Genomic DNA, 22,265 nt, shown 5'->3' on the forward strand with positions numbered 1-22,265 from the left:
CGCCGCCCTCCTGCGTAGACGCTGGGCTCTGCCTACCCCGGCAGCCCCCCTCCTCGCTCCACCGCTGCCACAGCCTCGCCGCCGCCCCTCCCCGGAGCGCCGGAGATGCCCGGCGTGCCACGGAGCCGCGCCGCCGCAGCCCCGCGCTGCCCTCCAGCCTCTCGGCGCCGTGAGTACCGCTCGGGGCCGCCTCCGCCCCATCCTCCTCCTCCTCCTCCCCCTCCGCCGCTGGGAAGCCGCCGTCTTCCCACGTCCCCCATCCTGCTCCGGACTCCGCAGCACAGCGGGCGGGGAAGGAGCGGCCCCTACAGAGCGGCCCCGGGGTAGCCCGCCGGCACAGCGCGCGGGGTGAGGGGGCGGCTCCTGCCCGGCTGCCCCCGGTAGCGCCGTGTCCCGGAGGTGCCGCGCCGTAAGCGACGGGCGGAGGGGGCGGGCGGGAGGACGCATCCCTGCAGGTACTTAACGTGCGGGCGTGCTCCGTTCCCGCTTTGTACAAACGCGGCTCTCATTTAGGGAACCTCTGAAAACCTAAGCAGCCGTGCGAGCCCGGTGGCTGCATCACCTCCCCCTCCGGCCCTTCCCACCTACCTCCCCCGAGCGCACGCACACGCGCAACCGCTCCCTCCGGCACTTCTCCCCGCCGGGCGCCCACTGCCCGCCTCGCTCCGCTCCCCCGTCCTCGCAGAGCGGCTCCGGCCGGCGAGGGGCGCATGCGCAGGGCCGCGGAGCCGCCGTCCCCGGGCGGGGAGAGCGCATCTGCCGGGCCGGCAGCGGGAGTGGGAGCGGGCACGGCAGCCCCACGGGTCCCCGCCGCCGCCGACATCGTAAGTAGCGCTCGGTCCCACGGCGGGACGGGACGGGACGGGACAGGGCGGAGGCTGCCTTGCCCCGGAGCCTGCAGTCCTCACGCCGGCATCGCGGGGCTCCCCTCCTAACGCGTGGTAACATCACTCCCCGCCGCTCCTCTGCGGGTCCCGACCTCCGCCGTCATTGGCACCGCCGTCGGGAGGACGCTGCAGGTGGTGAGAGTGAGGCACGGCCGCAAATACTGAATGAGATTAGTTCGGCACACGCCGATGGGAATTTCAGTCATTTACTAGCGACGCAATGTGCTTGGCGCGACCGCTCCGTCATTTCATTTTGGCTGTTGAAAAATTCGCAATCCGAACGTTCCGCGCGGTGCCGCGGTGCCCCGTGCAGGTTCCGAACCTGCGGCCGCTCCGTGCGGGGCAGCGGGGCCACAGCGCCGCCCTCAGCTCGGAACAACGAAGGGTGTTTCCGAGCCAGTCGCGTGCTGTAGCGGGACGTGCGGGGTGCTGCAGGACGAGAGCATCCCACCTACTCTCCCACCCATCCTTGCCCTCGCTCTGGGTCTCGCATCTCGGGAGCTCCACCGCTTAGGTGCTCCCCGTGCCCCGGGCGGAGCACCGAGCCCGCTCCCGGCTGTTCGGGTCTTCCCCGGGGCCTGAGGTCCCTCCCCGTGTCTCCGCTTCCAAAAGTCCGTCCCTCTGAACGACCGCCACCTGTTGTCCCGAGCGGGAGGCGGGAAGCACCGCGAGGATCCTTCGCGCGGGGGAGCAGCGCGGTGCCCTCATCTTTCAGAGAGCGTTCTGCCCACGGAGCCGCCGCGTGATGCAAAGGAGTCCCCACAGCGTCCGGGCTGTAGCGGCGGTGCGGGATACCGAGTCCGGTACTCAGAGCGGAGCGTCGTAGCGCGACCCGAAGCGAATCGCGACGGCGGGCAGCGATAGGAGCGCAGCGTCAGTCTCTGCCCCCCGGTGACTCACCCCGCGCAGCCCTCAGCGCACCGCACCGCAACCCGCTCCGGCGGGAGCCGCGTGAGTCACACCCGCGCCCGGCACCGCGCGGGATGAGTCAGCGGCCGCTCCGGCTGCGCGGCCCCGGCGCAGCGCCGTGAGTCACCGCGGGACGGCAGCGCCGCCCGGGAGGAGCGCTTCCCCGTATCGCCGAGCGGCCCGCGGCGGGCGGTAGTGGCGGAGAGCGGAGTGTGCGCTGTTTGCGTGGGGGAGGAGGTTTGTAAAGCACGGAACTGAATGAACTCGGTGTGCGTGTGCGTGCCGGAATATCAGCACAAGCAGTAGCTGAAGCAGTACTCGCTCCAGCGATAAAGCTGGAGGTGCGGCGGTTGGGGCCCGGTGTTGGCTGAGCTGGAGCTCACGGTGATCCGGTTTGTGAAAGGGCTCAGTGTTGGGCAAACTTCACCCATACTCACTTTTATACCGCTCGTCTGCCATGGCACCCATACATGTAGCTGGGTGCTTTTGTTGCTTTTGCTGTGTAGAAGGTGTAAAATTCTCTCATCTTTCCAAATTTACAGGAGAAATAGTGACAGTGACTCTGCTAAGTGCATTTTAGGGCAACTTTTTCAGTCAAGCCTTTCAGGATGGAGTCCAAATCAGAGGTATCATAGAATCACAGAATGGTTTGGGTTGGAAGGGACCTCAGAGATCATCCAATCCCAACCCCCTGCCTGTGGACTGGGATGCCCCCCACCAGCTCAGCTGCCCAGGGCCCCATCCAACCTGGACTTGAACACCTCCAGGGATGGGGCACCCATAGCTTCTCTGAGCAGCTGTGCCAGTGAAGGAGGAGCAGAGCACATTTAAGCCCCTGGCAGAAAACCTGTACTGAAGTGACACGATGGAGGCAGTGGCACCTGTTATTACGTGGGTGTGATGCATTTTTCAGCTGTTTCTTTTGAAATGTAAAGCAATGCTTTGATCTGGAGAGATGAACCCAGCTCTTCTGAGCTGCTCATCTGAAAAAATAAAGGAAATACACCAGGTAAAGACACTAGGTTTCTGGACCCAAAAGCACCTCATAATTGTTACTTACACTCAGGGAAATGTCCTGCTGTCCACTGTCATCTGCTGAGGCCTTTAGCAGGCCCAAGTGCAGCCATGGCACACAAAGCTGCATTATGTGGTGTGGCTGCCAGCATCCCCTTACTGACAGCCATCCCTCGCTCCTACATTCTCAAAAATTGCCATATCCCACTTCTGTTGCAAGATGCCAAATCTCTGCTAACACAAAATCTCCAAAGAGCTCTTACTAGGTACTCACTCAGCAGGTAACACAATAACTATGCCTAAAGCATGTGCGTGTGGGGGGATGTGTTCATTAACATGCATTTAATTCTTCTATATTTAAAACAGCACACTGCTTAGTGCGGGAAACCTGTGTCACTTTCCTCAATGAAGAGGAAGAAACACGACTATCAAACTTGCTGTTCATATTCCAGTTGACAACACACTGCCATAGCCTACAGTTCTCATGAAGAACTTCAAATATTCAAATATTTCTGAATTAATAAAATAAAGATTTGTGGAATCATAGAATCACCAAGGTTGGAAAAGACATCCAAAATCACCCAGTCCAACCATCCACATACCACCAATATTTCCTCGCTAAACCATGTCCCTCAGTACAACAAATGTCTCTTGGACACCTCCAGGGACGGTGACCCAACCACCTTCCTGGCCATCCCACTCCAGCATCTAACCACTCTTTTTGGAGAAGAAATTTTTCCTATTATCCAATCTGAATCTTCCCTGGCACAACTTGAGGCCATTCCCTCTTGTCCTATTGCTAGTAACATGGGAGAAGAGACCAACCCCCACTTCATCACTACCTCATTTCAGGTCATTGTAGAGAGCAGTGGGGTCTCCCCTGAGCCTCCTCTCCTCCAGACTGAACAATCCCAGCTCTCTCAGCCGTTCCCCATAAGACCTGTGCTCCAGACCCCTCACAGCTTGAAATTTACTATGATCCCAGCCCCAACAGCAAGTCCTGTGAGGCATAAGTGGGCAACAACAGAATTCTTCTTCCATTTCTGACTATCACTATTGCGAGAGGTCTGAAGAATAAGCAGAAATTGCAATATGGATATAACTTCACTTGGAGCTACTGAAGTTGAATGCTTCTCATTGGTTTCATGGAATTTAGCACTGCCCAAGGTGTTTACTGACAAAGGACAGCACCACTGTGTTGGCAGCACGTGGCTCCATGCTCCATGTTCCCCCTGCAAGTCATCAGGCTGTAGCCATGCAGGTGGGCCTTAACACGTCAGGGCTGTGCTGTATATGGGGGTGAGACTATTATTTTTGTGCTTAACAGCATCTGTGTGCTTCAGTAGGCTGAGAAAATCTCATGCTCTAGCATAAACTGAAGAAGAAGGTGTAAAAGTTTTGTCTGCTGTCTTTTATTTTGTTTTCTGGGTATTCCTGTGAAATTTTTTTTAATATCTGATCTTTTTAGTTTATATTTTAAATATTTCTCCTTTGGGAAGGCTGTTTTCTTGGTAGGTAGATCACCTTTCTGCCGAGAGATAAGCAAATAATATAAATGTTACGTGTCAGTCAAATAGTTCTTGAGGTGCTTTCAACCAGGGAAAGAATTTTAATTCCTGACCTTCACACTCTTTTACGTTCATAAAGTCACACACAGAAATGCTTCCCCATCTGAGAGGTGTGCCAGGGAGTGAGAGGAGTACAACAGCCATATTTTTAGGGTGAGAGGTAACAGCCTGAAGTTTCATCATGGGATTTCAGGTTGGGTATTAGGAAAAAATTCTTTTCAGGATGTGGTGAGGCAGTGGCACAGGGCCACACAGGGGGTGGTGGAGTCACTGTCGCTGGAGGTGTTCAAGAGCCATGGAGATGTGGCACTGGAGGATGTGGTTAGTGGACATGGTGGGGGTGGGATAATAGTTGGAATAGATAATCTTAGAGATCTTGTCCAGCTTTAACGATTCTATGATCTATTCCAGTACCTCAGCATTTCTCTTACAGCAGACGTTACAGTTTTTCCACTAATGTAAAAAGTAGTTTTTAAAAAGGCTTCTTTAAATCCGCTGAGGTTTGCATTTGTTATTCTGTTTTTGTTTGTTTATTTAAATTACTCATTAGCATTCAGTAACCTTTTTGTTAAGAATCTCAGATGCTATCTAGCTGGATAAGAAGTAAGATAATATGACATATTTTTTTTTTATTTTTGGTTCATTGCTTTTTAGGCATATTTTTATAACAGATAAAGTTTGTTGTTATCATTAAATGGAAGAACACATCTCTCTCCCTGGGAGATCTGGAAATTTCACATCTAGAGGCCTGTAGGACGTTACATTAGAGGAACATGTAACGCTGAGCCAACCAGAGGCAAGCCAATTATCTTGACAAATACATCCTTTCCCAGTTAAATACTTGACTGATGTGGGAATGGGACAGTTTTGTGGATGTCTCCAAACAGATTCTTCTTTGCCCAGCCCAGTGTCTGTATGTCTCTCTGCACTGTTTAACATCCTGGATCTGATCTTTCCGGACTCCAAGACTGCAAAAGTGGCCAAACTCTTGCAAGTAGACAGAAGAAACCTGTTGCTAGTCTCTACTTGAAAGTGGTAAGAAGACACCTCCTGCAAATGCGGAAAGGCTGTTGATGTATTCTACCTAGACTTCAGCAAAGCCTTTGACACTGTCTCCCACAGTATTCTCCTGGAGAAACTGGCAGCCCATGGCTTGGACAGGTACACCAAGTACACTCTTTGCTGGGTCGTGAACTGGCTGGATGGCTGGGCCCAGGGTATGAATGGAGTTAAATCCAGCTGGCAGCCAGTCATTTCTGGTGTTCCACAGGTGTCAGTGTTCAGGCATGCCCTTTTCAATATCTTTATTGATGATCTGGATGAGGGCATTGAGTGCACTTTCAATAAGTCTGCAGATGACACCAATTTGTGAGGAAGTGTCAATACAGAAGGACCTACAGAGGGATCTGAATATGCTGGATGGCTGAGCTGAGGCCAATGGGATGAAGTTCAACAAGACCAAGTGCTGGGTCCTGCTCTTTGGCCATAACAACCCCAGGCAAAACTACAGGCTTGGGGCAGGAAGGCTGCAAATACTGTGTAGAAGAAATGGACCTGGGGATGTCAGCTGAAATGAGCCAGCAGTGTGCCCAGGAAGTGTAAGAAAGTGATCATCCCTCTGTACTCAGTGCTGGTCAGACCACATCTCAAATACTGTGTTCAGTTTTGAGTCCCTCACTACAAGATATCGAGGCCTTGGAGCATGTCCAGAGAAGGGCAACAAGGCTGTGAGGGGTCTGGAGCACAAGTCTCATGGGGAGTGGCTGAGGGAGCTGGGATTGTTCAGTCTGGAGGAGGCTCAGGGGAGACCTCACTGCTCTCTACAACTCCAAGAAGGTAGGTTGTGGCGAGACAGGGGTTGGTCTCTTCTCCCACGTTACTAGCAATAGGACAAGAGGGAATGGCCTCAAGTTGTGCCAGGGAAGATTCAGGTTGGATAATAGGAAAAATTTCTTCTCCAGAAGAGTGGTCAGATGCTAGAATGGGATGGCCAGGGAGGTGGTGAAGTTACTGTCCCTGGAGGTCCTCAACAAACGTTTAGGTGTTGTACTGAGGGACATGATTTAGTGGGGAAAATATTGGTGATATGTCAATAGTTGGACTGGGTGATTTTGGATGTCTCTTCCAACCTTGGTAATTCTTTGATTCTATGAAGTGCCTATGTGCAAAAGATTGTCCTATAGGATATATAGGATATAGGTAGCTGAAAAATGCCCTATGTGTAGCTAATGATCATCCCTAGGGATGGATCAGGAATGTCTGCACAAGTACCATAGAGCACAAGGCAGTTGGATGCAGAACTCCACAGGAAAGCATGATCCAGGGAGACTCATCTGGTCCAGCCAACAGCACAGCAAGGACTTTTACACCAGAAACTCCTCGTGTCACCTGGGAATCAAGCAACTGTCTTGTTCAAGAGATTTTATTCCCCATATAAAGAGCAACTCAGGCAATGATAGCTTATTTTTTATTATTATTTTATGTGGTGTTTGAAGTCTCTCAGACTCAGTGCAGATGGGTCACAACTGGTGTTGCTGATGCAGTGCTCCTAAGTTCTTTCAGCTGGGACTGAATGATGACAAAAATTTGAGCATGCCATCTCCCACCACAATGACTTGATTTTAACTAACTCGGATCCCACTGACTACCCAACAGCCCACAGAATAGCACCTTTTAGTCCTTCCCTATTCATATGAACTAGAAAGACTTCTATTAACTTGTGGCTACCCACGCTCTCACCAAATAATAGAGGTGTCTTTGATAGTGGGCAAACTAACAGAACTGGACACAGAGATTTATTTCATGCTATATCCAGCAGTTGGCTAAACCTGTACCCAGACTAATAATAATAATGCTGGAGATAGTAAAGTTAAACTACTTTGTTCAAGGTATCTTACCTCATTCCATCACAAATCTGAATGAATTTTTAGATCTGTTTCAGAACACATATGAACAATCCATCACCAGTCGTTAAATCTTTTTCCTCACTATTTTCTTCTGAAATCCATGTCAAGCCAGGCAGATTTCTGCTGCGTATGCTGAGGGACAGAGGAAACAGACCCTGATTCTCAAGATCAAGCAGCATCCAATACAGAGGCTTCCTCTATAGTTTATTCTTGCTTTATAGCACCTCCTAAGGGGCCTGGAAATCTGAGAAGATAAAGGAGGCTCACGGCATAGGGAGTTTACAGCAGTGGCAATTCCATTTTGGTATAAAAAGACTATCTAGAGGAAGAGAAGCAATTTCTGATTGTGTTATTTTTTCCCATCAGACCAAACTTTTGAACACAGATCTCTCTTGCAGCACAGCAACCTAGTAAGGGAATTTTAGGTGACAGGGAATTAAAAAAGCATGAGAGAGTAAGGAGCATCTGAGTTTGATGGGATGCTGGCATACTGAGGATAACACATCTCTCACCATCTAGTTTGATGAATGTCCCCCTGAGCTCTCTTCACGGACCTTTCTTCCCTTACCTTGAAGAAGCCATACAGCCTTGCCCAGATCTTCAAAAAACAAAGCTCAGCTCAGTGTGACTGCCCAAGGGACTTTCAAAATCAACAGGCCAGTAATCTGGACTTGTACCTGCGAGAGGTTGGTCATCATAAACATTACAAAATTTCTCTGTGAGGATAAACCTATCATTCTGATCACTGGTTCTTTCCCACCTCAATGCCATACTGACTGAAAAGCAGGCTCCTGTCTGATGTAGGCGATCTGCAGGCACCAGGTGTAGGAGGAAGCTCTGTACCTTATTTTCAGCAGCAATGTACCCTCTTCTTCTACAGCCAAGTAATAGCTCCAAGGCACCCCTTACCCTTGGACACACTGATACACACTTCATCTCTCAGAGCTCCTCAAGCTCCAAAATCTTCCTGCTGATTTCTACAGCTAATGCTTTCCCTGCCCAGCATTTCTCCACAGCATCACATTTGCGGTTTAGGAAAACATGGATCATTCTTTCAGTTTAAAACAAAACAGCAAAGCAAATCATTAATCAGGCTGTAAGCCACCTCTTCTGCTATGAGTGAAAAGCAGCAGCTGGAGGGGAGCAATGCACCTGTGCCTCTTCCTCTGCTTCCTTGTGCCACTGTCTGCAAGTCTGCAAAGCGTATTCTCAGCTGGACTCGGAAGGAAACAAAGTTAGCTAAATATATGTGTATCAACATCTGTACTTCCCTTTACCAACTTTGTAAGTATGCTATTGGCTTGTTATGCCATTGATAATTGCCATTTTTCAGCATTAAAACAACCTGGTTGCCTGCAGTGTTGGTCTGGAAAATAAGGAAAGCCCTCTCGTGGCATTTAGCAGTCACACTTTTGTTTTGATTTCAGGTGGTTTAAGCCCTTCAGCCTCATCACGTGGAATGATAAGTCTGCAGAGATAACATCGCTAATACTATGTACTATAGCAGTAGAATCCACGGGGCAGTAAGCAGAGCCTAGTAACTTACAGTGCGTTCAGGCCTCACGTTTGGCACTTACATGGTCTCAGTGTGATCACAGTTTCATGTTGCAAGCATGAATTTTTAGCTGTATCTCACAGTTGTGCTTAGATGGAACCACAAGATGTAGGTGTTTTATACAAGACATCTGGTTCTTCTGCGTATTAATAATTCTTACGTGACCAAAGGGAGTTAGTCCCACTGAAACAGAATAGGCAACAATGTACCTGTGGGTTGGCTTAGAGCCAGAGGTTAGAAGAGTGGTGCTGCCTGGATCATTGGCTCATCGCTTGTTCTGTGAACCTGGACCAGCAGATGGATTTTTTCTTAATACAATCTGCCAAAGGAGTTTCACCTACTTGTAATAATGTGCTGCACCCACACAGCACATGATACCCGCAGGTACTCACACAGAGGGGTACAGGATACTTCCTGTATCTTAACACGGTATTCCTGCTAACACAGCAGGAAAAGTCACATCCTGTTCAGGTTGTTATCCACTCCAAACCTCTATCACGTCTCATACGGAAAAAAAATGAATTTATTCTGCTCAGTCCTTTCTTTTCCATAATATATGTGGGAAGAGATGGACATTCATAAACGTGTGTAATACCAGAAAACTAGAGTGGTGAGGCAGTGGCACAGCTGTCCAGAGAAGCTGTGGGTGCCCCATCTCTGGAGGCACTCAAGGCTATGTTGGATGGGGCCCTGGGCAGCTGAGCTGGTGGGAGGCAGCCCTGCCCACAGCAAAGAGTTGGAACTGGGTGTTCTTTGAGGTCCCTTCGAACCCAAACCATTCTGTGATTCTATGAAATCTTCTAGGTGAATATTCACAAATGAACCAAAGAACTCACTGCTACCAGGTAGTTTTTACTGAACAGCTACGTCTTCATCAAAAATGTCAAAGGATAACCGTGAAGAATAAACTGAAATGGCAACAGTGGAATCCAAAAACATTTTTTTGAATTAAGATATAGCAGGAAGAAGTGGAGTGAAAGAGCATATTCCTCCTACACCCACCACCCTCTATCTCTTCCCTTGAATAAAAGCCAACAGGCACCAGCTTTTCCACACACCGCTGTCAGTTAACAGAATGGATTATTAGGGAGATGAATGTGTGAACTACCCATGTGAAACATCTCAAAAAGGAAGCCTGGATAGGTTAGGCAACATAAACAGCACATCTCTGACCCCAAGTTACTCTTCTCTTGTCAATAATAACTGTTTACTGTCCAAGGAAGCCTGAAAAACTGTTAGATGTATTATCAATCCCCCTGTGTGTGACAGTTTTTACATTCTAATTGAAACAAAAGGACTTTTTTAAAAACAGGAGAGGTACCTGCAGAGGAGTTAATATTTAGTCTTTTATTCTATTACTATGAAATCTGAATTTCCAGATGTGATCTACATTTCACATTTACACTTCCACACTTTGAAATGAGCGATGCTGTGGGTTTTTTGGAAGCTGTGTTTTTTTTTCCTCATTTTCTATTTCTAGGCATTTAGTTACTGCTGCTGAGATTAGGCCGACAGATTTACAAAAGGGCTATCATTTCTGTCTGCACTGTTCTTGTGCTTCATTCCTCCTGCAAAACAGGTGCATCTTCTGCTCAGCATGTCATATGTATTTCCTTTGTCAGAGTGGGTGGTTCTCACAAAAAAAAAGCAAAATAGAAACTCTTAAGATCTATAAAACAAAAAGAAATTGAGCAGAAAAAAAAAAAAATAATAATCCAGCAGAACTGAGTGCTGTGCTCTGCTAAAATAATGCACTTATTTGTGACTCTCCTTCAGTCTGCAACGTCTCTGCATTCCTCCTCCACCTCAGAACAGCATTTCTTAAACTTGACCTAACATTTTAAACAGGCAACTTTTAACCATCTGCTCTTTGACTCTCTATTTCAAATATGGTATTAAATTATCAACACAAAACTAACACCAAATCTGTAACTACTAATTTTAGTTTCCCCTACAATCATCGTGGCCTCGAGAGATCTCATAGAATGGCCTAGGTTGAAAAGGACCATGGTGATCACTGAGTTTCTATTCCCCTGCTGTGTGCAGGGTCACCAACCACCAGACCAGGCTGCCCAGAGCCACATCCAGCCTGGCCTTGAATGCCTCCAGGGCTGGAGCATCCACAACCTCTCCAGGCAGCCTGTTCCAGTGTGCCACCACCCTCTGAGTGAAAAACTTCCTCCTAATATCTAACCTAAACCTCCCCAGTCTCAGTTTAAACCTGTTCCCCCTTGTCCTATCATCATCCACCCTTGTAAACAGCCATTCCCCCTCCCGTTTATGCACTCCCTTCAAGTACTGGAAGGCCACAATGAGCCCCCCTCCTGGAGCTTTTTCTTCTCCAAGCTAAATAAGCCCAGTTCCCTCAATGTTTCCTCACAGGAGAGGTGCTCCAGCCCACTGATCATCTTAGTGGCCATCACCTAGACCCATTCCAAGAGTTCCACATCTTTCTTGCACTGGAGACCCCAGGCCTGGACGCAGTACTGCAGATGGGGCCTCACAAGAGCCAAGTAGAGGGGGACAATCACCTCCCTCTCCCTGCTGGCCACTATTCTTTTAATGCAGCCCAGAACACAGTTGGCCTTCTGGGCTGCAAGCGCACACTGCTGGCTCATGTCCAGCTTCTTGTCCACAAGGACCCCCAAGTCCTTCTCTGCAGGGCTGCTCTCCAGGTGTTCTTCCCCTAGTCTGTATAAACAGGATTGCCCTGGCCCAAGTGCAACACCTTTGCACTTGGCCTTGTTGAACCTCATTTTACATGGGTCCACTTCTCCAGACTGTCCACGTCCCTTTGGAAGGCTTAGCTACCTGAAAAAAAACCTTACACACAGAGGTATCATTTGGTACAGGAGGATGACTGTTACGTATCCAAGGATCAAACACAATCCAACTGAAGCATTGGAGCACTGGCACAAGGTGCACAGAAAGGCTGGCAGCCTCCTTCGCTGGAAGTGTTCAAAGACACATTTGGATGCTTTCCTGTGTAACCTGCTATAGGGAACTTGCTTTAGCAGGGGTTCGGGCTAGATGGTCACAAGACGTCCCTTCCAACCCCTGCGACTCTGTGAAGCTGCACTCACTTTTCTACAAGCTGGTAATTCACCTACAAACACATCAGGCACTAAGACGCAGCACAACCCTCTGAGTAAGAGAGCACATACTGAGCTCTCCAGAGCAAGACCGAAGCTCACACAGGTCAGAAAGGGACAGTGCCCGCAGCACAGCTTGTCATTTCACTGACATCTTTTTTTTTGTTTTGTTTTTAAACAACCAGCAGAACTTGGGCTCCACCAATAATTGTCGCATTGTTTGTTTGCAGGCTTGAAGCTGTAGCTTTCAATAGCTTTTGGTAGCTTTGTGTGACAGAACTAAAATGATAAAACCCAGATGTGCCTTACTTTCCCCTTGTCCTGCTCTCTTGCAGCCCATGGGATCGGAGCGGACGGAGATGCGCAAGCGGCAGATGGCAGCAACCCAGGAGACCCCAGGCACAGTGCAGACTCAGCACAGCGTAGGGAACCGCGGGCCCAACGCCTGCTGCTTCTGCTGGTGCTGCTGCTGCAGCTGCTCCTGGTACGACCCTTACCCAGCACAGAAGGGGAGGGAGATAACAGCCAGCACGTGGGACAGCAGGAAGCAAAAAGACACCTGGGGCATTCAGCAAGCCTGCAACTAGAAGACACTGCTTTCTGCTGCAGTGCATTTTTTTTGCCACTGAAATAACATTATGTGCATATTTAATCTCTATGCAGTACCTTCAGAAGAGGATAAGTAGGAAAGCATTTTAAGAGATGTTTTAGTCGTTGCCTTAGCCTTTCTCTAAGCTTTGAAGGTGCGCACACACGTGATCACCTTCTTAGTGAAGCCCCAGCAACACATTCCACTGAAGTTAGAAACAGAACAAAAAAAAAAAAAGGCAGCAAGAACATTAACTCTTACATACCTCCTTTTAGAAATCCTTATCATTGCCCCTGTGCTTACTCTTGTTAGTGAGCATCTAAGTCTATTTCAATTTCTGTAGCCATTTACCCTTAGACAGAAAGCTGTGGTACCAGGCAGCCCTCAGCTCAGGGAAACCCCTGCTTTCTGTTGTCTCAATTAGTACTCATCGTCAGAGCTTAGAACATCTCAACAGCTGAAGCAATAGGCCCAAGCCTTGCCCATCCCTACAGAACTGCAGGTGTGATTCAAGTGAAATGTTTTGTCTAGCTCCTCCTCCCCACCCCTTTTACTTCCTTTTTCTTTATTTTTCTTCCCTAGTAGGCTTTGTTACCTGCAAGCTAAGAACTGGTTGTTCTTGGCCTTTTCCTTGAACTGGTGTATCACCTACTAAATGAAAACTTAATGTATATCATGTACTAATACTGATTCTCTTCAAATTTGAGCTTCATTGGGACTCCCAATAAAAAGCAAAAGCAATACCATAATGTGTAACAGTTCTAGATGGAGGATTGCACCTTAGAAGGAACACAGATTGCTACAGGGAGTTAAGAGTACATGTAAGGATGTGTAGGTCAGAAAGATAACAGCCAAGTGTCTGGCACTGCTTCTTTGTTGCAAAGGCGAGCAGATTTGTTGTCATTAATTAGTGGTGTCAACTCATGGCACCTGCAATTCATATCAAGCTAACTCTTGGGATCAGAGACTTTAAACACTGAAGTGTTCAATGCTCACCTTCAGTAAATAGTGGAGCAGAACATATTTTCAAAGAGCTCCTATTACAAGCTGTTGAAGAGGAAAATTTATAATTTATCAGGGAAGGTATCAAGACAGGAAGAGGAGCCATTGGATTCCTTAAAAAAAAAAAAAAAAAAAAATTGTCCACCTTTACTCTCATACCAAATGCAGTTTATTTCATTTAAAATTCAAGCAAAGCTTGCCACATTCTAAAGTCCTGTTCCTGTCTGGGGTGCGTTACTAATTTAATGGGTTAGACCAGAATTTGCACTGAAATAAAGAAAAAAAAAAAAATCTAAGTCATAAGAATTAAACCAAAACACTGACAGCACGCTGAGTGCTTCTTGTAAATACACTATCTACCATATGAACACTTCGAGCAAGCAAACCTGGGACTGAGGTGGAAGAAAGAAGTGATAAAACAACCTGATTGACCAGACAAGAAATCCGTTCCACCATTACTTTTTCCCAACAGCAGCTGGTAGCAAATGCTTTGGAGAACATAAGTTAGGGAACAGCAGGCTCATCATTCCTTTGCTATTAGTATGCAGCTTGTCAGAGCCTATACACACCCAACCCTGTCCACCCTGATGGAAACAGAAAACATTTGGTAAGGACAAAAGGCTTCTTTTTTTTGCAGGATGCCAAGGACTCGATCTCTATCCTACAGAGCCTTGCAGCAGGTGCTTAGAGATAAACTACGGTAATGCTGAGACAGAAATACCACGCTGGTCAGGATCAGAGTTTGCTTCCTTGCAGAATGGTGCCTATACTCAACCATCACTGTACAAACATCAGTACCATTTGAGCAGTGTCCAGTAAAATCTCACGTGGGTCATTTGGGACCTGCATTATTACACTTACAAATACATTTGTACATATAGAATGAAACCCCAGACATTTACCTATGAAGTCAGAGTACATAAAACTTGCATTGTCTTGGAAACTATTGATAAGCTGTTTTTTTTGTTTTGTTTTAACTTTTTACCTGATATTCCTGAGGATGCTGATTATCTGTTGCAATTCACTATTCAAACAATTCAAAGAAAACAATTTACTCAATAGATGGAATTACTTTACCCAAATTTCACAATGTTGAAAATTCTTACTTGCACTTTAGAATAAAATAAGAATCCAATACAGGTTCCAAAACAGAGTTGCTCATTTTAGCTTTAAAATAATCCTTGATTTCTTTGAGAACAATTGTTTTCTAGTAGCAAGAAATGCAAAACAAACCATAATTAAGCTATTTTTATTCCCTGTTCATAAAGCCTTTCCTCTAAATAGCTCAAGTACTTTGAACAGAAAAATTATGAATAGGAATAAAAATAACAGTCTGCATGAGTCATGCAGCTGATTTGCAGAACAGCCAATACCCAGCATACACTTAATAGTAGATTTAGAATGAAATGGTGAAACGAGTCTCTCAGCCAGATTCCCACAGCCCATGTTCACTCTGCAGCTAAAACTGAAGCCTCCAGCACGCTGCTCTTTGGAAACCTGAAAATATGCATTTTGAATCTTAGCTCTGTTTACCCATACGTTTCTAGGAAATGAGCTAACCTGCAAGGGCATCTTGTGAGGCACGGCATGACCTCTGAAGGAAACTTAATTTCTTTTGGGCTTATTTGTCTTCTTCCCCTTTCTGTTGGATATGTTTGTTCCCCTCAATCTAAAAACAACTCTGACGAGCACATCAGTTCTTGTGTGAGGAATACATACCACTTCTTTTATTAAAAAGAGGCCAGAACCACTGGTAAAAAGAATACTTAATGTAGACACAAAAATAATATAGAAAAGCACGAATAGGCTTTAACCACTTATTTTCTAAAAACACAAACTCCAGTAGTTCATTGGTTTGAATGTATGGTTCGGATTGTTGCAGAGAAAAGATGTGCTTGCAATAGGTGATGTGCTTGCTCATAAATCTCACAACAGGAAAGCTTCCTCATCTCTTCAGTTTTTCTCTCCTCTATTGCCAAACCTCCAGCCACTCTTCCCAAGCCTTAAAATATTACCATTCTCCATCCTCCCACCAGGTCCCTGCAGATGATGGACCACCCGTGGAGACAGCAAGAGAAGGAATAAGTGGTAAATAGTAAGGCTGCAAATAAGACAGAGCTTAAAAGGAAGAAGAAGAAGGAAAAAAAAAAAAAAAAAATTGGTTGGTTCAACAAAAAGCCTTGCTAGAGACAAATGAGATTCTTAGAGATTAAAGCAAACTGTTACATTGAGGGAAAGAAAGATACAAGTGAAGAAATAGAGTTTGGTATTTTCCTAGAAGTTGTAGCAACTGTACCACTTTATCTCAGCTGAAGTACAGATTTAATATAAATTACTGGTTGTAAGTCACTGAGATGTTCTGTTTGGTTTTTTTTTTTTTTTTTTTTTTTGACAAACTGTTAGCAGCTTTACAGATCACAGGAGTTTGTGTGCACACACATTTCTCACTGAAATGCAATAACCTCAGAATTCAATTCCTGTTTGCTAAAAGGAGACATGATGAAAGTCAGCGTCAAAAGAATCATCAGCAAAGAAAAGAGAACACTCAAGTCTAAGTGACATAAAATACTTGCATCAAGGGTAACTTAGGTTAAAAAAAAAAACAATGCAGTAAAATAAACCTCAATGGAGTACATATAGACTTTGTTGCAGATATAGGTTACTTTCTATCCAAGGACATGCCTGATATTGTATAGTTCTGCTGCATGAACGTTTGCTAAGCTTACACAACTGAAGAGCTAGCATCAGAGTATAACTATGGCTCCTATTAACACTTTTTCATTCAACCTTTCCTTTCATAAAATTGGCAAAACTTTTGCTTGCTACCTTGCAGTCTTACTGTTAGAAACCAGGAAGAAGAGAGAGCAAGGAGAACATCCCATGAACTCCAAGCAGAGGGAATTCCGAACTGTGAGGAAAGGTATGGTTTTTATCATGTGCTCTATCAAACAAGAAATGAAACAAAAATTCAAATCTTACTAAATAATGAAAATCAATTATCTGACATATGCAAACAAACGACAAATAATCATAAAGCTGAATTTGCAAGTCATCCATCTCTTGCTCCTCAAAGAACCAAGAGTCTGATGTATAGCCCATTCTTTCATCCCATTCATATGCAGTGCGTAAACACATTTCAATTTTCAATGCTTTCTGATAAAATAAATAAAAACAAAGAAACACACATAGTAAATCATAGAATCATAAAAATCATAGAATGGTTTGGGTTGGAAGGAACCTCAAAGATCATGAAGCTCCAATCCATTCCCCCCTCGCCCCTCCAAGTGGGTAGGGCCACCAACCTCCCCATTTAATACTAGACCAGGCTGCCCAGGGCCCCATCCAACCTGGCCTTGAACATCTCCAGGAATGGGGCATCCACAGCCTCTCTGGGTAGCCTGACTGTAAACATCATCTATCCTTTATCTGAAAAAAAAAATAGTATTTTCCCCACTTGGTTAATACATAAACTGGAGCTAACTGGCAGAGCTCAGCCTTAGAAAAGGAATAAACACAAAGGGAAACTCAGATACTCTTAAGAATCAGGCATTTGTCTCTTAAGAGTTGCCCAAACAGGTAGGAGGACTTGTGAAGCTGCCGTAGACTGGAAGGTGTCTGCTGTGGTATTTGGATTGTCACTTCTTCTTACATATTTTCATTCACTTTGTAACTGAGTGATTCAATAAGGACTATTACAAATAATAAAAAGCTTAGTTATTGCCGAGGGTTTCTCTTACTACTGCAATTACTCTGAGCAGTAAAGTGCAACTTCTGCATCAACGTACAGGTAATCACCTTATCATAAATGCATCTGTTTACTGCAGTTTGCACGTGGGTAGTTCCAGTGAGGAGTAAAGAGGTTGATGAACTTTGCATTTTTGTTCCATCATGATGGCAGATGCCTTCTACCAGATGAAAATAGTTTGAGTAACAATTGTTCATTTCTCTCTTGTCCTCTTGTCCTACCTCTGCAGCCCCGCTCCTACTCTTGAAGAAGTGAATGCTTGGGCTCAGTCATTTGACAAGCTGATGCTCACGCCAGCTGGTCGAAATGCTTTTCGTGAATTTCTACGAACAGAATTCAGTGAAGAAAACATGCTTTTCTGGATGGCCTGCGAGGAACTGAAACAGGAATCCAACAAAAGCGTCATCGAAGAAAAAGCAAGACTGATTTATGAAGATTATATTTCTATCCTTTCTCCAAAGGAGGTATATTGCTTTCCCCATTCTTTGATGCTGTTTTGCAAGGTTGATGTGTTTATAGCTAGAAGAATACCTGGGGATAACTCTCTTTCCCCCACATTCCACTGCTAAGAAATAGAGATTTAGGGGTAAAATACAAACCCAGCACTGAGGTGAGATGGTCAGAACTACTTTCACCATCTGTAAGAAAATTCTTCCTATGCTGCTTTGGCAGGCTGATGTGAAGGCTTCAGTTTGAGGCACAACTAACACAGAATGCTGAGTTGGGAAGGACCATAAAGATCATGGAGTTCAACATAGAGATGAAGATTTTATTCTTGCTCAACTTAAAATTTATTTGTTGGACGAATCAGTGGGGTTTTCTTTTGCAGTGCACGTAGATCAGGTCTCTAAAAGCACAGTAACCACAAATGAAGTGTTATTTGCACAGCACAAATTGCCTTTGTGCAAAAAGCAGCTCTCAAAATATGGCACACAACAAAAACGCTAAGTTGAGAATTTTTCAAACCTACCTGTCACTTTGCTGGTAAAAAAATGCCCCAAGTTTCAAGCAGGTCTTGGTTCATAATTTGAGTATAATTCTAGAAGAAGGCAGGAATTTTAAACTTTCTTATATTCTTGCAAAATGTGTACACTTCATTATTTGTGGTGCCAAGTGCATGCAGATTAAAACACTGCTTAAATCTAGTCAGTCCACTCTAGTAATGCTAACACCTTTCCACAGACTGGTGCTTGCAAGAAAAAAAAAAACAAAAAACAAAAAACATCACTTGGATGCATGTGGAATTGTTCTATAACTATGCCTGTGGTCCACATCAATTCATCCTGCTTTTTAAGAGGGATCTGAATGAGCACCAACTTTCCAGGTTGCAGTTTGTGTCTGCATCATCCTGCTTACTCCAAAGTCAGTCTCTTTACCACAGCACTACTTCCCAAGGAAATCAGCTGTCACAGAACATTACCAATCCTCTCTGCTACAGAGCAGGAAGTCAGTCTGGAAATAATCTTCTAGTCCTTCAGGTTTTAGTAGCAACAGGGTTGCAGGCAGCCTTGTTCAAGTAATACTGCTTCTACGAGGAACTTTCTCTGATGATATTCAATACATTTTTATTGCCAAATTTCAACACATTCATTCTTGGTGTAAATATACGCATATTTAACAGTCCTTATACTCATAAAGGACACCAACTGAAACAATAAAAAATATATACATTTTTAAGCCAACAGAACAAAAAGCAAAGAAACTGGCTACTGTACACCACTATTACTTACATGATTCTTTATTTTAACATGCAGGTCAGCTTGGACTCCAGAGTAAGGGAAGTGATTAACCGAAATATGCTGGAACCCTCACAACACACCTTCGATGACGCACAGCTTCAAATCTATACCTTAATGCACAGAGACTCCTACCCACGGTTCATGAACTCTGCTATTTATAAGGACTTGCTTCGGTCCTTATCTGAAAAATCCATTGAAGCATAGGATTCCTTTTTTCTTATGTGTATTTATTTTAAAACAAATGGGACTCTGGGCTACCCCGATCAACAGGGAATTTAGTATTCATTTACCTGAAAACAACTCAGGCAAGTTTTACTACAGACTGAATGCTTGGAACCCGCACAAGGCTCTGATACGATCAGCTAACTACAGTTTCTGATCAAATGAAGTATTACTTTGCAGAAGAGAATGAAGAACAAACATTTATGTTAAAAAAATAAGCAGTATTTTTACATTGCAGCATACAACTTGGACACAAGTCTCTTATAATGTATATCTGAAGTACTGAGCATGAAAACTAATTTTAAGTGGACTGTCATAATTTTCTTGAAAGTCAAACCAGTTGCTCCATCCACACTACGACCAAAGTAAAAACAGTTGTACCGTCACTCTCTGGGTTACATGAGACCAAGTTTCAGCTCCTGTATGAATTGTGCTCAGTGCAGGTAAATCCCACTTGTCTTATCTGATGTGTATACAGTGTGATAATGGAAATCACTATGATCTCAAGTTTCCAAGAGCTAGTTGTTGAAATAATTAATGCTGCCTATAAAAACCTTTTGCTGAAAAATTGTTATTTTACTACTGGAGTCCACTGAGAGCATTTTTAAGTTCAGATTGTTCATGTTTATAATGTTAAATTATTTACTTAGTAGGAAGAAGAGTCTGGGGATTGAAATTCTCAAATAAAGCACAATTCTCACATATTTTTAACTTCCCTCTGCAGGTAGGTGTAAAAAGCATTTCATTGTTTGTTCCTGAAACAGTAGCACTATCAGCCATCTTGGTTTTGTACACACTAATTTGACTTGTTCACTGACAGAGCTTGTAAGGCTTAGATAATGAATACTCATACCTTACACTGACAAAAGATGGAAGCCAGAACAGAACTATCTCATTCCATTGCACTTTTTCAGACTGTCCAAAAGAAAAGCAACAGCTTTATCAGCTAATAAACTTACGTTCATTACACTTCACCCAAGGCATTACACTACCCCTAATTCTAGCAGCATGAAAAGAGCACATTCAGAAAAAAAGAAATGGGAATAGCAAAGCAGAATTTAGGATATTGATTTGTCTGCCTCAGTGCACTAGGTAGGAGACGTGATCTCCCCTAACCGTATTCACATCATCAAACAAATAAGGAGCTTTTTCATTGCAGGAAAAGACCTAATACAAGGTAAGTTTACAATAGCTGTGGACTAGTTTCTAAAGTCTCCTTCCAAAGCTGAAACATGATTCAACACACCAACTTAAAAACAACAACAACTCATAAAACTAAGCACCTTGAAAGACTGGAAAGCAATGTTCTTTTTTCCTTCAGTACAAAACTGGATGACCCAGAGCACCAAGTCAAGAGGAATCCATTCTATCTACTTCTACTGCACACATGCAGCTGCTTCATTTTCGAACGCGCGTTCTCTCTACTGACTTTGGCATATCCCAAAACACTACCACTAACTACTACTTGGTTATATAGAGTATAGCATGATAGGCAACAAAGGAACAAACTGGATCTGGTGGTAAGGCAGCATTCAGGGGAGCTTGCAGTCAAACTGAGAATGCCATTGGTGCTGTTTTAATCAGACTGGGTAATGCTGCTCTAAAACTCTAAGCTGACAAAGTAAGTTTAACTAGGTCAGATTCTGCTTGCTGGAAAGATCAGACACACACATCAAAAAAATTTCAAAGTGTGTCATTTTACTGAAATGGCCTGTTTCATTTCTTTTAAGTGTTCTCCCTTCCCTGCAAAGATACCTCATTAAAAGCTGGAAGACAGCTGGAACGCTCATACTTTACAGTAGACAATGCATTCTATTATCCTGTGGGAAAAAAATACACTGAAATTAAAGGGGAGACAAGATGATACTGGATTGGGCAGTTCTGTGGCTAACGATCAGAGTACTAAAAGAAAAAGTAGCTATTTCTAAACTTATTTCCCATTTTCCTTATCCAAATAATTAAAATACTCAAGGTAATTTTCACTTTATTTCTGCATTACAGTGTGCTGATACTTGCAGTGCTCATCTTTCTTGAGAAACCTTAAATTTTAATGCTGAGTTTTAGATTTAAGCTCACATTCAATACTGGTCCCTAGGCACCCTGAGAGTATTTCATACAAAATAAATCACTTCTCCCCTAAACAATGTTATTTTGGGGCTGTTCAATGCTGGATTTAATTGAAAAAAAAAGGAAAAAAAAAAAGGCAAAACAAAACTCACACAGAAGGCAAGTTTTTAACTACACTTCATTACGATGTACTTGCTAATTGTGCACAAATCCTTTCCATGGCAAATGTGAATTATAAGTTACTATAAGCAAGATGTTACAGAAATGAGAAAACAATGATATTGACACAAGATATTATTTATAATTCATAAAGTAAAAAATTACCAGAAAGTCAACTTATCCTAGCTTGAAAATAAGCATGGGTGGTTTGCCTTGGCCTTTATTTAACCACAGGATATCATTAAGCTATAACAAGTATCCAGCCCACTGGTATTTTCTTCAATGTCTGTACTTTACAAACCAATAACTGTCACAGAACATGCATATTGTTAAAGTCTGCTTTTTTCCAAGAGCCTGCTAAGTAGTATTAAAATTGTATGGCCTCCTTCAGTCAACACACTGTGCTTTATACTGACCTTTAAAAGCAATTAGCACAGTACAAATGGAGGGGATAAAAAAAAACCCAAACATCTAAACATACACAGGCTGAAAGGTTCTACTGTATCAATTAAAATTGATCAGAGAAACACTAAGCACGCATCCCAATTAATAACAGCTGAAACAGAAAATGTGATCAGAGTCCAACCCAATGTAATTTAAAGTATGTGATCACAAGGGGAATCCAGAACTCCAAATTAAAAAAAAAATAGGCAGTTCTTGACAATATCTGGGAAATGCCATGTGACTTCAAAATGGGATTCATAAAAGCATAGGTCACTGAGCAGCTGTTTACCTTCTGTTTAGTACAAGTCAAAAAGCTGTAGAAACTTCAGCTTATGCTATGGGACAACTACGTTCCAGACTCCGTTAA

General features: G+C 44.3%; 1 protein-coding gene across 2 annotated transcripts; it reads left to right on the forward strand.

Moving 5' to 3' along the window:
- Positions 1–28: 28 nt before the first annotated feature.
- RGS20 (regulator of G protein signaling 20) lies at positions 29–19,446 on the forward strand. 2 transcript variants are annotated; one of them, XM_052703214.1, is made up of 5 exons: positions 29–169; positions 12,267–12,415; positions 16,356–16,442; positions 17,497–17,731; positions 19,022–19,446. In XM_052703214.1, the coding sequence occupies exons 2-5, from the start codon at positions 12,270–12,272 to the stop codon at positions 19,208–19,210; spliced, it is 657 nt and encodes a 218-aa protein (XP_052559174.1). In that variant the 5' UTR covers positions 29–169; positions 12,267–12,269; the 3' UTR covers positions 19,211–19,446. The 2 variants fall into 2 exon arrangements, with proteins under 2 accessions (XP_052559174.1, XP_052559173.1); XM_052703213.1 differs by lacking the exon at positions 29–169 and adding an exon at positions 393–824.
- Positions 19,447–22,265: the final 2,819 nt, after the last annotated feature.

This window comes from Tympanuchus pallidicinctus, unplaced genomic scaffold, assembly GCF_026119805.1.
Source record: "Tympanuchus pallidicinctus isolate F22 unplaced genomic scaffold, pur_lepc_1.0 scaffold5, whole genome shotgun sequence".
Taxonomy (NCBI): Eukaryota; Metazoa; Chordata; class Aves; order Galliformes; family Phasianidae; genus Tympanuchus; species Tympanuchus pallidicinctus.

Excerpts from the sequence above, each read along its gene's own strand:
- RGS20 (XM_052703213.1), top strand. The coding sequence starts at position 711 with ATGCGCAGGGCCGCGGAGCCGCCGTCCCCGGGCGGGGAGAGCGCATCT. Across the intron at positions 12,416-16,355 it reads TGCTGCTGCAGCTGCTCCTG|TCTTACTGTTAGAAACCAGG; the intron begins GTACGACCCTTA and ends GCTACCTTGCAG. Across the intron at positions 17,732-19,021 it reads CTATCCTTTCTCCAAAGGAG|GTCAGCTTGGACTCCAGAGT; the intron begins GTATATTGCTTT and ends TTTAACATGCAG.